Below are 15158 nucleotides of genomic sequence, written 5' to 3'. Positions count from 1 at the left end.
AAAAGAAACATCAAACAACCTCCAACCTGCATCAGCGGAGAAAAAAAAAAAAAAAAAAAAGAGAGAAGAGCAGAGCACACACTCGCCGCAAATTCCAAGACGAGAGGGAGCGGACAGCTCGAGATAAGAACCTGACCTTCACCGAAACAACTCGTCTCGGGGACTTTCCAGGGAGGAGACGACCCAGAAGCGCGCCTGGGATCTCTCACCTGTGACCTGCTGGACGGTGATCAGTGCCATCTCCGGACTGACCTCGAGCCGACACAGCTTTTGGTGAGAACGGTCAAAATTAAGAACATGGGGGGGGGAATTCTCCCAAGAGGAAAAAGAAATAGTATCTGCTTTCCAGGGCATCATCTCTGCCCATCCGGTAGAGATTGCTCAAAAGGAGTTGAAAGATTTATTATTATGGGTGCGGTGTAACTTCCCACACTCAGATCCAGATTTATTGTATGAGCCAAATTTTTGGCAGGAAATTAACAAGCAATTATATTATCAGGCTATAAAAAATAATAAGCTTGCCGCAAAATTTTATCTTCAGCAAGAACAGTTTTAGAGTCACTCTCACAACGCGGCAGCTCAAGCCAGGCAGCTACGGCTCCTGGTGACAAACAGGAGGGGGGACAGTCCGGCCAGCAGCTTGGGACAGATCCTCTCACCACAGACACAGGAAAGGCAGGATTGCTTTCTGTGGAAAATCAGGGAGATGATACCCCATCGCGTCCCGTGTCCCCGGGTTCTCACTGTTCCTCAGTTTCCCAAGAGTCCCTAAGCTCCTCCGACGCAGAAATTCCCCAGACGGAGGCGGGCGAGCCAGGCACAGCCGCGACCCTCAGTGGGAGGAAGGCATTGCCCAAGTCCAAACCCACGGTGGGGGGGGGGGCGGCGGCGGCGGCAGCAGCTCCGGTGGGGGAAGGTGCGAACGTGAGTGCAGAGCAGGGGGAGGAGGGAGAGGAAAGCGCCTCCACATCTGCGCAGGCTGGGAGTTCAAAACAGCCCGCGCAGAAGGCGCGGCCGGCGAGAGCGGCGGGGGCGGGACGGATCGGGGCGAAAGCGGGGGGTGCGAGTGCGACGGTGGTACGCTCGGAGCGCCCGGTGACGCGTTCAATGTCGAGAATCCGTGAGGCCGCAGAAGCGGCCGCCCAAAGGGCGTGGGAACTTAGCTCCCTGACCGCGGCAGCCAGGGCTGCTGAGGAAGCGGCAGAGGGACAGCGGGAGGCGTTCCTCGCTGCAGCTCAGGCGGCGGGCATGCGCGCGAAGGTCGAGCAAAACCCGACAGCCACGGGTGGAGGGGATTTCTCACACATTTCGAACGCGCGGGACGGGCACACAGGGGGCGGAGGCGGCGCGCGCAGGCTGTGGGTGCTGGCATGGAGCCAGGAGACGGGCAAAGTGAGACGGAAACATCAGGGTTGGAATGGGAACAGGAAGGTGACTGCGTCAGCCTTGGCGGGGACGGCAGTGGCTCTGATTCGGAGGCGGTGCGGGGCGGAGCGAGGCCAAAGCATAGCCAGGGTCGGAGCAGGAGCGTTCACTCCCCTGAGATGACGCAGGCAGGGATGGGGCGTGGCCAGGAGGTAAACATTCCTCAGGGCACGGTTCCATCATCGTTCCCATGGCAACAGACGGCCCAAGCCCACGGCCAATCCCTGTCTGCTTCTGACATGACCGAATTAGAACAGTTGTTACAACAAGAGTCAGTTTCATCAACTGCAGGGATTGCAAACGTGAATCAGTTGTTAGGAGAAATGCTCAAAGGTTTATCGGGAATTAGTGCGGGATTTGCAAATGTAAATCAGTTGACAGAAGAGGTGTTAAAATGTTTGTCAGAAGTGCAGATTGAAGAGCAGAGTGCGGTTCCGACCTCAGCTGGTCAGGCGGCAGCGCCATCTAGCGGCGGAACCACAACATTGCAACAGGCTTCGCAGAACTTGTCCGGTCGAGGCACTGCGCCACCCAGTGGTGGGACTGTAACATTGCAGGACTTTTTTCCAGTTTCTTATAAGAAAAAAATCCAGGGTGAAAAAAGTCACATCTGCACGGCAGCAGGAACCTCCACTGACACCGGAACAGTGCGGGACTCAGGACACTTCTGCTGAGGCGCAGCAACGGGAGGAAACGATACGCATCACCGCTTCGGAGGGTGTCCCAGCTTGGACAATTCCAAAATCAAGGTCTGCCAAACTTTCGGGGCAGGGAGAGTCAATTTTAATATCAAAGGGGGTTGTTGAATTTCTTTTACGATATTTAAGCACAGCCTTGGAGTCACAGCCAGAACTGTTGGTTCATCTTCCAAAAATTTTCCAAATAATGCAAGGCAGTCGTGTGTTCTCCTCCACAGCAGATGCTTCACTTTTCTCCAGAGGCTTCCAGCCTTCATCTTCGCAGATGCTGCAGATGCCATTGGTATCGGTGAGTGCTGCTGCACCAGAACTGCAGCCACAACAGATGACTCCACTCTACAGGCAAGTACCCACTGAATTTACAGCTTTGCAGAGCGCAAAAGTGGACTGGCAGGACATTCGAGCAGAGTTGGAGAAAGAGAAAGGTTTATTGCAGGGCTCGGGAAATATAATGATGCCAGTGAACTATGACGCTCAGGGCCAAAACCCGAGATGGGAACGCCTGGACCGTGGAGCAATCAAAGATTTAGCTAAGGCCATTCGGGACAATGGGTTGTCATCACCATATTTCAAGCAAATGTTAAAAAGTATTTTTGGAATGTATGATTTAACACCGTATGATCTTAAATATCTTGCGACATCAGTTCTTACAGACACCCAAGCTCTCGTGTGGCAGAAGGCATGGAGGAGATCCCTGGAGGAGCTGAGAGCCAGATACCAGGGCGGGCCGAATGCGAACCTCACCATGGCGCAGCTTGCTGGTGATCCTCCTGAGGACGATCCAACTCAACAAGCGGTGAGGCTCCCGCGTCACGTGCTCAGCGACATCAAAGAGGCAGCACGGAGGGCGATTCTTCAAATTGCTCCAGCGGGGGTCCAGGACACAATCTACACCGAGATCAAACAAGGTCCTGCAGAGCCGTTTTCTTCATTCGTGGATCGCCTTTCTCAGGTGGTGGAGCGGCAGGTGAGCGAGGAGGGAGCAAAACCACACCTGATCAAAAGCCTCGCGTTCTCCAATGCCAATCCGGAGTGCAGACGGATCATCAGCATGATGCCGCACCAGGCCACTTTGGCAGACATGATCGAGGCGTGCAGCAAGGTGGGGACACCACAACATGTTGCTTCCATCATGGAGGAACACTTGGGGGATCAAATTGAAAAACGTGTTAGGGAAGCTCTTGCAAATTATACAAAGAGCAACCCTAATGCAGAGAGACGGTGCTTTGGGTGTGGGGCACAAGGACATATTAAAAGGAACTGCCCACAACTTTCAAAGCCCAACAAGCCACCAGACCTTTGCCCTTGGTGCAGGAGAGGGAAACATCTCGCAAGTGAGTGTCACTCACAGACAGATGTGGATGGGAAACTTCTTCCTATTCCGGGAAACGGGAAAAAGAGCAGAAATGGCAGGTTCTTCAGTCTAGGAGGCATGGGCTTTGTTTCAGGACCTGAAAATGAGGGGTCAGAAAATAAATTGAGGCATTATATTCCCATTTCCTATCAGGTGCAAGAAATAAATTAATTAATTAATAATGACATTCAGTTTGCCCTGTATTTGTTAAGAATGGTGATTAATGAACTAAATCTATAGATTAAAGACTATGGCAGTTTGAAATACACTCCATTAATTTAGAGAATGGGTGGAAAATATTCTTAGTCCCAGCACCTGCTGTTGAATTCCCCTGCTTTTCTGTGATTTTACTATAACACTTTCCAATTTTACAAAAGTGAAGCAGACAGACAGAAGATATTGTCAAAAGCCCAAGGCAAATGAACTGGAAAAATAGTAAGAAAATTTTATATGAATTTCTGTAATAGCAAAGGAAATATTAAGGCAATGTTATTAAATTAAGAGACAACTATGAAAAGAAAAGTAAAAAGTGGAACAGCCTCCCTTTTAAACAAATATCCAAAATGCCCACTGAATCCTAAGTGGTGAAGTCTTTCGTGTTGCTTCCACACAAAATATGGAATATGAATCAATCTTAATTTATGGAGTAGATTAATTACATATTTTTAATGTGAATCAGATCTCTTGGTTTCTGCACTTCTAAAAGTCACCTTTACTGGCTCCATATGAGAGCTCAGTGCCAAGACCACCCAGCGACTTTACTTTGAAGGATGCAGGAAACTGTAAAGTCTTAAATTCTCGTGCAAATGCTGATTCTCAATTTCCTAACTTAAAGAACAGGAAGATGGAAACTCATAGCACATTGCAATAAAAACACCCTTTGCACCTAGAAGAGAAAAAGTCACTTGTGAGGTTCCCTTCTGTATTTTCCTGTTTCTCTAGGATGTCTCAAAAAGTGAACAAAATATAAAGACAATTATCACAAATCCAGCTCAGGGCATTATGTAGGTACCTGAGAAGCTGTATCATTAAATCCCTTCTGCTGTTTAGGAAGGGAAAGACCTAAAATGGGAAAGAAGGCCAGTACCATGTTAAGCTACTTAAGAGGTCAAAAAAAATCTGACTGCAGCCAGCAATGTTTGGATTTTTCCTTTGGCTCAGAGAACAAGCTGTACATCATCCAGTAAATGTGTACTCTACAAGGGGTCAGAGGAAAAAACATCTGCCCATACTGGGCAGCTGCTTCAGTCCACTCTTCTTGCCAAATTCCTAAAAGTGCCCAGAAGCATCTAGGCTGATGGATCAGGTCTCCTGCCTCTTCCTGGGCTGGTGGGTTCATGTCTACCCCAGACCCTTGTGCATTAAATGTGATATGTAATATGTAGAGAGAAGGGGCAAAGCACTCATGAACCATTTGTTTGTCCTTCTCCTGACAAGGCCACAACTCTTTTTTATCCCGTTTAGAAGGGTATTGTGGAAACTGTGGAGAGAGAGGGAGAGAGAGAGAGAGAGCTCCTCACCCCTTTCCTGGCTGCCTCAAGTACACACACTTGAAAATCCAATATGTTCCAACCTTACCCTGAAGAGAATTTGTCTACTTGCAAGGAAGGAGATAAAAGTCTCAGCTCAATGGAGAACATGAAACTAGCTTTTTCAATAGAAAAGCCAGCAGATCAGGAAGTGGTGAAACATCCCTGGAGAGCATGGCAGCATAGGAAATGTACGTGGCAATGGGAGAGGTAGTTGCATTAACTCTTCCTGACCCATGTTTTTCCCATGAATGTATATTAAAATATGTACATAGATTTGTGTCTGTATATTTATTGGTCAACAAAGCCACAAAAAATTACAGTATTTGTCAGTAACAACACAGATGGACTTTCAAATAATCAGCTCTTCTAAGAATCATATTGTAAGTGTGGGAAAACCTTTTTCACTTTCATCTACCTGTCATTCTACTGCATCTGGGGCTCATTCCTGGCAGGGTAATACAAACAAATATAAAAAGGAATCCCGTGATGTATTAAGCATGCTGAACTTTACAATCATCTGTATTCATAACATTCTTGGTGTTTCACTATGGTGTAGTGAAGTATAGAAGTAATTATAGAAGTAATCTGCAAAAGGGATGGGGCTGATTTCTCTATTTTTATTTCTTTTGAATGTGCTATCTACTAACCTGACTTTACTAAAAGAATTTAGATTGGAGCGGGCCTAGGTATCTGGCTAATACACTGGCTTCCTGCCTTCATCTTAAGCTTTTTTCTTTCTGGTAGGCATAGAAAAACTCAGTAGTCTGGTTAAAAATGAAGACGTCGTGACACCTAGTGGTGAATTAAACACCAATAATTTCTCTTTCCCTTAAGATCTGCGAGTGTTTTAGGCATGTTGTCCTTGGTCAGACTGCAACAAGAGAGAGGTGGGTATTACCCTCATGGCTCCGGACACCCAAGCAATTCCTCATTTCTATGCAGTCCCTGGCAATGTGTGTGTGTGTGTGTGTGTGTGTGTCTCTGTGTGTGTGTGTTTGTGTGTCTTGTTGCATCAGATTCTGTGTGTCTCCACAGAAGGTGGCACTGTCAAAGCCCTTGTGCAGCCCCTTATTGAACGCGATATTAGGATATATTTAATAGTCATTTATACTGAGATCCCTTCAAGTGTCTTGACTTTGGAGACAAAGGGAGCATGGCAGAATCCTGGCATAAGACCAGCTGGAAATTTCAGATCCATTTTCTTGTCAAGTACTTATTCATCAAGGCTGTTTTCAGATGGTGACTCAAAAATTGATTGTATGGCATGCTACAAATTCATGGTAGGTTGCTTAAAGTGACTCAGTTACTGGCAAATTCTTTGGCTTTTGAAGATTTCTCAGAGTCTGCCTTGGTCAGCAGCAGTCAAAAAGTACATACTGGCTGTTACCAGCTGGCTGATACCATAACAAGAAGTCACACTGAAAAGCAGTAAACCAGTCTAGATATGTGCAAAAAAATTATAGATTCTTTCCAAACAGTGGCAAGCCTTGGAGATTTTTTAATTTATTTTTTTAGGGAAGCGGAACAATGCGCAGTTGTGCTCGCAGTAACTAGGCTGCAATCACCAAGTGGCCAGTTTTCTTGGCTTGTTTAGCTAACTGGCTGGGGAGTGACCATTTTTTATCACAAGAATGAGCTTCAATGCAAAAAAATTTCAAGTGAAAACATCACTGTAGGTTGTTCGGGAATCTGAGTGCATGCTTCTTTGCATCTGTAAGGGCAGTGAGCAGTGCAGCCTCACAACTTCATGTCCATATTTGTGCATGCTATATCAAGCACACTTTCCACTGCCTTCAATGAGACAAACTCCTTCCTCCTCCTCTGTCATGCAGAAGAGATGCATGACAAAATTGCATGTTGTAACTGAGAAATGGAAACGAAATTATTTGAATATACAAGGTTTGCTTCATCTAAAGATTTATTTTACCACACGTATTAGAACCTGACTTCCTCACTTTGCTGTCTTGGGTATAATTAACACTTATACCACCAGAGTGTCTGGATATAAGGCAAGTGAATATAAAAACATCCGTTCTGTCCAAAATGTTCCAGTTTCTATCCCTTGAATCATCAGTATGTGACTTGTTCTGTGCCAATATTAATAACCATTGCTCATGGCTTTCAAAAAACTCAAACTATTTAAAAATTAATTCTGTTTACAGTGCCTTCTAGAGGAAGTATTTTGTAGAAGTGAATAACTCAAACTGACTAGTGGCTACCCACAAAATATGACTATCCAGCAACAAAATGAATCATTTAGAACTTAGTTGGCAAGGGATGGACATCTTGTTGAACAAAATGTAAAGTGGAGATCAGATACAGCAACAGGCACCCCTGGGTTCTTTTTCCACTATACCATACATTTCCTATGCTGCTCTGACAAAAGCAGGTTTAGCCTTTGTCATCCCAATTCCCACTGTTGGCTTTTTTTGCACAGAGCTGCAACCTGTGGGAGTGACATTCAGCTGTCACTCCTTGAAACTCCCATAGCCATGAGCTGGAGGCCATGGATTATATTTTGACTTTGGTTTACCCTCTAAAAAAGGGAGATGGCCACCAACTGGTGTGTGACAAGGTTGTTTGAAGTTGCTGGTGTGGGCCAAAGGCTAGTATTTCTTCAGTTTTCATTGAAGAGAAACAATACATAATAGAAAGGCAACACTAATGCTGGCAGCTCTGTAACCTGAAATAGGTAATGCAGTCATGGACAGAACCAGTGCAGGCAGAGTTTTTGACGTGCTGAATTGAAAATGTGACTTTGGTCCATAGATCCAGCAACAATGATGTATTTGGTCATTCTTATGCCAGGTAGGACAATCTGCTGCAGTCTGTGTTATGTGGGTACATATCCTAGAACCTCTTCTGTGGGAACCCCAGGTTTGGTCTGGGGTCTCGTGTGCCGGTAAAGTCTCTCCTCCAACCCGTGCTTCCAAAGAAAAGCCCCGCAGCCTCTTGTTGTTCGGCCTCAAGGCAGTTTCTTGTGAGTTATCTAAAAGATTGTCTTCTCGGGTTGCGGCTGTTTGGTCAGCAGCCCAGGCAGAGAGACACACACACCCTGACATCCTCTCTGTCTGCTGTCTTCTTCTTCTCTCCCCCAGCCCAGGGCTGCTGCTATCTTTTATATGATACATTATGTATTACATGTTTATACTTTTCCCCCAATACCTACTACCTATATTACAAAGTGCTTTTCTACTCTAAACCAATCTGTGAGTGCCAACATCACCAAGAACATGGAGGCAAGGAAGAAGAAGGAAGAAGAACAGGATCAGCCCACTTTCCTCCATCTTAGAACTTCTTGGAACTTAGAACCATGTGCGAAATAAAAACCCCCTTGTACAGGTGCTAAAACCCCCCTGTACAATACTAAAAAAATTTTCCCTCTGTTTTGTAACTACTTTTACTGTACTATCTAACCCTTTGTGACTGCTTGTTCCACCTTCAAAGTTGGTAACTCATTCCATGGCTCAAACTCAAAATCACAGCTGTTTCCAGCTGCCTGCCAAGGTCTAAAATACTCCTGACCAAGGCCTGGAACCTCTAAAAATGTCTGAGAGACATTTTGAGTTCCAGCACTCTTCTAGCTCTTGCTTTTGCATTTTCATGATTCTCCTTCTGACAGATAGGACACAGAACTGTAAGGTAGAAAGCAGCTGCCAGAGACACACTGAGGAGTAAATTTGTAGGTGATATTCACTCGCATAGGAGTTGGAATGCTCAGCTGTCTGTATTGAGTGCAGCTGAGACGTGGACAATGAATCCCCAGTGTATCACACTCACTTGCATGGCTAAGTCTGTAATTGCAGAATTACAGAATGGTTAGGATGAAAAGAAATCTCTAGAGTTTATGTAATCTAACCCCCCTGGTCAAAGCAGGCTCAACTGCAACAGGTTGCTCAGGACAATACTCAACTGGGTTTGAATATCTTCAAGGACAGAGACTCACAACCTCACAGGGCAACCTATGAAAATCCTGAATCATTTTTCAGTTAAAAAAAAAATAGCTTTCTGGTGTTCAAACAAAATCTCTTGCATTTCAGTTTGTGCTCATTGCCTCTTGTCCTTCCACTGGATACCACTGAGAAGAGTCTGGCTCTATTTTCTTTACACCCACTATATCAGGTCTCCATCCATGCTATTAAGAATTCCCTCTACTCCTACTCTTACCAAAGTCAAACAATCCCAGCCCTCAGCCTTTCCTACTATGTCAGATGCTCCAATCCATTTGTGATTTTTGTGCTGCTTCCCTGGACTGGCTGAGGTATACTCACATGCTCACATCCCTCCTGTAGTGAGGAGCCCAGCACTGGGCCCAGCACTCCAGGTGGCCTCACCAGGCTGAGTGAGGAACCACCTCCTTTAAGTTACTGGCCATGCCCTTCCCTTACACAGCAGCAGCAGCCACCTTTGCTGCAAAAGCACATCTCTATATGTTCAACTTGTTGTCTACCAGGATATCCATCTGATGTCCAGTTCCATATTAATGGCTAGTTTCAACTTCCTTTAGCTTCATTGATTTAATGGCTTGAGTTTCTCTTTAATACAAAGGTAAACATGCCTGGTCTGTTGTACATCATGGACTGTTTCTACATCAGTTCTATTTAATTATTCAGTAACACTGGGAGCTCTAATAAGGCCTCCAGGCTGTAGACCAATTCAGCAGAATGGAGTCAACCGCCTAGAACCAGCAGCACATAACTGTGATTTCTGGTGAACCAGGGTAATACCAAACCTCTTGCTGTGCCATAAGCTCCGCTGGTATCCTAACACTATAGAATAGCTTGAATTGAGGGAGGAGCTGCTTTTGCTAGTAATCTCATTGTTGTCCTTGTGGATAAAAGAATTCTGTGATGTCTACGTACATACTTGGGGCACCTCTCAGGCCTACACGTCTTTACCCTACAGCAGGAAAGAAAATTCATCCCTTCCATAGTAATTGAGTGAAATTCTTCTACAAAGAGCCCAACTGCATTCTCCAAAAGGCAATAAAAATGGACAGAGTTAGCACTCCAAAAGCAGGAAATACCCTTAACCAACACTCTATGTCATCACATAACCTAGATTTCAGTTGAGAATTTGGGTGTTGTTTTAGATAACAAAATACAACATGTGTTCACCATTAATCTTCTTGAACATTTGTTTGGCCAGAAACTATTTCTGATCAACTCGCTTATGTAAACAGGTCTGTGCTTCAGACTGAAGTGGTAAAATGTTATTCCAAGGGCTTGCATTGCAGGGAATCTCTCCTTAACTCTAATGAGATTCACTTAATGACAGCCTCAGTGTCTGTACTTCAAAGACTTTTATGTTCAGTTTAAATTTCAGAATTTAATAAAAAATCTTCCCTCAAAGGAGAAAAGCACAACCTCTAAATATCTACCATTTGTCCCTACTCTATTTGCAGTTTCAATATCCAATGTTTTTGCATCTGGCTTGTGAAGAAACAAAAAGCTGTTTCTTCTTTCATGACCAAATGGCAGATGCATTCTTTGCAGTGGAACACCCTGGAGAGGCATCCATTTATCATGTCATTTTTTTACAATATACAATATAGGACCATATAAAAACTTAAAGAAAAAATGAGGAAAATAAGCTTGGTTTATTTAAGGAAAATAAATGGTACGTCTCAGTTGTGTCAGCTAGTTCCAGGCACAACTGATGTATTTAATTTACGTTTGAAAATGTAGGCACATAAACGATCAACATTTTGAATTGCAGAATACTGGTACAGGAAATTAAAACATGCAATTTCCTACAAGCTCTTGCTCTCCACAGTTGGTCTCTTCATGTCTTTTTGTTTCAGACCAAAACAAGAACATGCAAACAGCTTCAGTCTGGCCAGGCCAAAGGCAGTATGTGAATGGGGAGCAAGGCTCTCCTGGAGTTACGATCACTGCAGCTTGTTACTGATTGTGAACCTTGCCCAAACTTTTCTCTCTTCCAAGAGCCATATACTTACTCATGTCTGGGGAAGTTAGCTTTTCACAATCAAAAAGAGTTAATGCTTTGATTGCTTGAAGGTTAATCCAAGGCTTTAAACTGTCTGATAGGAATCCATGTCCAGATAGAAGGAGCCCCAAGTTTTCAATAAAGATAGCCATTAGAAATATTGATCATTGAGTCAAAGCATTGAAGAGGATTAGTCTCAACTGCACCAATGCCGGAAGACAGTATCTTAATTGCATTATGAATTTTGGACACTGTCCTGAAATGCTTCTGGTAAAGATAAAGAACTCTTGAGATATGGTTTTGTTTTGCTCTTAAATCTGTAATTTAGTTTACCCAGGATAAAAGTTTTAGGGATTTCTTACAAAGTTTTGCACTCAGTAGCTGGGAAAATGGTACAGAAAAAAGTGTGCTCAGAGACATGCAGAGTAATAAGGAAAGTACAAAAGCTAGAAAAGACAGAATCAGGGGAATAAAAGACAACTAAACTGGCTCTTAATATTTCAAATCCCTGAAGGGAAGAGAATAGTTACTTTTGTAGCTGCAAAGATAATTTGGTAGCTTTAGAAAGCTATCATCTGGTAAAAATGACATAGCTTCTTCTCTCTGCTTTTGGCAGAAATTGTACCCTTCAGAAAATGTGCTTCCATTCCACTGCATTTTAATGCTTTTAAATGCATTTAAAAGCTATATCTGCCATTCTGAAAAGCTTGCCATTAAAGAATCAGAAATCCTGACAAATTAAATGAGCTGAAATCAGACCCCCCCCTTCCAATTCCAAAATCATTAATGCACCCCCTTTTTCTTTTGGACTCAGTCCTATTATACTGAACTGAACAGTTGTAAGTCTCCAATACACTGATTTTTTTTCTGCCAAGTATTGCTCTGAAGCCCCTCCATCTATGCAGTTTGGCCTGCCACAATGCTCTCATGACAAAGGTTCCTTCAGAGATTTTATTTTATTATAGCTACAAGTGATTGAGATCCATGGTGTCAGAATCTGTGGTATTGATGAATCCGAGATTGTAGAAAGTCTCTGTCTTTCTGCCCCGTTGCCAAAGAAGAAGCAATCATAATTCATCTGTGCTGTTTTCAAGATTGTTTATTCTTGCTTATCTCTAACATGTTCTGCTGCCCTGCCGCAGGTCTGTCCTGCAGGGCAGCGTGTGGAGCTCTGCCCTCAGTGGGATGTTACAAACATTATATACCAGAAACTACCTGCGCTGTATTTACAATAATGTGCCAATATCTGTCACCTACGTTGAACAGCGTGTCCCCAGCCTAAACCAATAGAAAAATGCCAACACTACAGTGAAACCTGGAGGGCATGAAGAAGAAGAAAAAGGACAAGACACACCCAATTTCCTCCATCTTGTCCCCTTTGACCCCTAATCTAGAATCCTAAAATTTTACTTTTGCACCCATGCCACACTTAATTATTACTTATATCAAACACTCAGAGCTTGTAATTCATCCTGTAAGATTGAAAACTCTTTTCCATGGACAGAGATCACAGACAGTGTCTCTGGGGGCTCTGTACAGAGGGATTCCTGACCCCCTGCCAGGGTCCCAGACCTTCCAGGGCAGCCAGAGGGAAGCTCTGGATTCCCACACATAGAAGTCTAGATGGGTTGTCTGGAGTTGTTATAAATTACAAAAAAAACATCTTAGCCTATTCTATAAACTTGTTTTGAAAGCAAAATGAAATTAGAAGCAGATAGGTTGACTTGTATAAAACAGATAGGTTAAATCAATTGTGATAGTGAATACTGAGAGCTATTTTGTCATGCAATGATTACAACAATGAGAAAAACAGGAGGAAATATTTGTAGCTGAAGTCACTAAAATGTACCATAAGTAATGTTCCTGGAATGTGTTTGTCAGATTTCATGTTGTTTCTCTGAGGGTCACTGAACAGAGACAGAGGAAAACTGACTGGGGAGAGCTCTTATCATCACAGATGTCATCCTAGAGTGTCTCAGAGGGATCCATCATTACACTAACACTCTTATAATAGAAGCCTGCTCTGGTGCTAAACCTGGATTTTGGCTGCTTTTACTAGGTGAGAAAAACTCCCTGGAGGCCTCATTTTCTGAGTCACAGCTTTGGAACACTATCTGAATAGCTCTGGGGATGACAATGTTAAAGGTGCAGCAAGTAAGGTCTCGAGCAATTCTTTTTCAGAATCTGGACAGCTTCAAGGCTCCCTCTTGCAATTTGAAAACTCAGTCTTGCAGGATTCATTCTTTTTAGACTTCAAATGTATGTAGAAGTTTAAGAATGTAGACAGAGCCAAAGATCTCTGAGTCTGCAGTCAAGATAATTTTCATTTGATACTGTCAAAATATAGTGTTTAGATTCTCAGATTTTTTATATTTTCTCTTCCAAAACCAACTTCAGATTTCCTGTCCTTCCTTCTGAGGGGTATTGTTTCCTTTTTCCTGTCCACTCCATCACTCTTCAGTTTCCATCCTAAAGGAAACCATGACTGTGGAGAGCTCCACAGTTCAGCAACATGGAATCCCAGAATAATAGAATGTTATGTGTTGGAAGGGACCTTAAAGATCATCCAGTCCCAACCCTCAACATGGGAGGAGTGGAATCATCACAAGAGGACCAGTAAACTGATGCAGAAATGCTCTGAAAGAATCTGGATTATTTGGAGATACTATTTTAGCCGCGAAAAGCCTTCTCTGTAATGGGAGAAGAAGTAAGCTAGGCAATGACCAGTTTAAATGCTTATGGGTTTCTCTTACACATGACACAATTTCTTTGTATTCTGCTCTGTCATGGATAAAACTACCATGATCTTCATACCAAGATTACATCTGGAGGATTGTGTAAATCTTCTGGTTGCTCTGTGTTTCAATAGCCAAATACTTACAACAGATTTTTTTTTTTTTTTAATTTCTGTTATTTTCTGTGTAATTTATGAGGGAACCAAAAGAGTTACAAAATTTCAGGAGGGGATTGGATGGAGTATTTACCTAAAGTAGTATGAACGTGTATGTTGTGTGAAAAACTGAGATGATGTGAAATACACACTGAGCAAACTGGGCCTGAAACTGTTTACAAACAGCTGCATTCTCAGCTTTGAAGTTATCAGTTCTCAAAGTGATCTTGATATGAGATGCACAGTGGGGGAAACTAATTTATTTTCTCCTCTGTAATGGGGGTGATCTGAATTTATTTCACATTTATTCTGCACACAGTACTGGTAGAAAAACATAAACCCATTTGATGCTGTATCTGAATCCACTGCCCATTTCTGAGTATCTTTTGAGTGTTCAAAGCTGCAATCTGACTACTCATCCAACTTTTGCAAGCAGGCCAGTCTCTCCAGTGGGCCACTCTGTGATCAAACCCAAAATCGTGACTCCATTTTTCCTGTTTTGAGGACATTTCCCTGTTAATATATGAATTTTACTTCATGAGCTTGCCATGTCTGTCTACTGCTGATAGCAGATACCTTTCTATTTTCCAGGAGCTTTATCTGTGCTCAGAGGGAGCAGCCAGACTGAGAACGAATTTCCCAGAAGGGCCTGCATCAGCACGAATTCAAAACTCAGGAAAATTGTCCTGGAACACCTTCCATAAGGATGCTAGAATGCAATTGAAGGGGCAGGCGAGCGGCCACCACGGTCCTCTAGCAGTCCTTAGGGTGTGCGCAGAAGCCCGGTGCTCTGCGGCTTCGTTCTTCGCCCTCGTACAAGCTACCGCTCTGTCCGGCTCCCGGAGCAGGAGAAGCGGCTGCTTCGCGCACACAACAGCCGTACGCTCCGAAGCGCTGCTTCAGCCGAAAGACGCCGGCGACCGGCGCTTGGCTTCGGACAGCTCCGGAGAGCCGTAGTGTGCGTCTGCACTAAGACTGCATCATAGCGAAAAGCTTTGGCAGTGTGTCTCGCAGGGAGATAGCTTAGGAGCGCAGCGCACTTATGCCGCCCTTGTCCAGAAACACGATTTTACTGCACACTCCAAAAACACTGCCCTTTCCAGGGCAATATATAAGCTGCTTTCTGACGGCCGTGATCTTTCGATTACTCTTGCCCACCTCGTTGTTTTAACGTGCACATGCCGTCCTGGCATTCAGTGCACGGTGAAAGCAATCGCAAAAGTCCAGCAGCTGCTGACTCCCAAACACAAGGCGCTGTCTATGTTCTTGCTTCTCGACAACTCAACGCAGCCCTTCATTTCTGCAGTTGC

General features: G+C 44.0%; 1 protein-coding gene across 1 annotated transcript; it reads left to right on the top strand.

The window, feature by feature from the left end:
• The first annotated feature begins 1464 nt into the window (after positions 1–1464).
• On the top strand, positions 1465–14507 carry LOC144246056 (endogenous retrovirus group K member 8 Gag polyprotein-like). The gene is made up of 3 exons (XM_077782096.1): positions 1465–3225; positions 5844–5896; positions 14440–14507. Exons 1-3 carry the CDS (start codon positions 2311–2313, stop codon positions 14474–14476), a joined length of 1005 nt encoding a protein of 334 aa, XP_077638222.1. The 5' UTR covers positions 1465–2310; the 3' UTR covers positions 14477–14507.
• Positions 14508–15158: the final 651 nt, after the last annotated feature.

Source organism: Lonchura striata, chromosome 3, assembly GCF_046129695.1.
Source record: "Lonchura striata isolate bLonStr1 chromosome 3, bLonStr1.mat, whole genome shotgun sequence".
In the NCBI taxonomy this organism is placed as follows: domain Eukaryota; kingdom Metazoa; phylum Chordata; class Aves; order Passeriformes; family Estrildidae; genus Lonchura; species Lonchura striata.
This window is presented reverse-complemented; position numbering and strand designations above follow the sequence as displayed.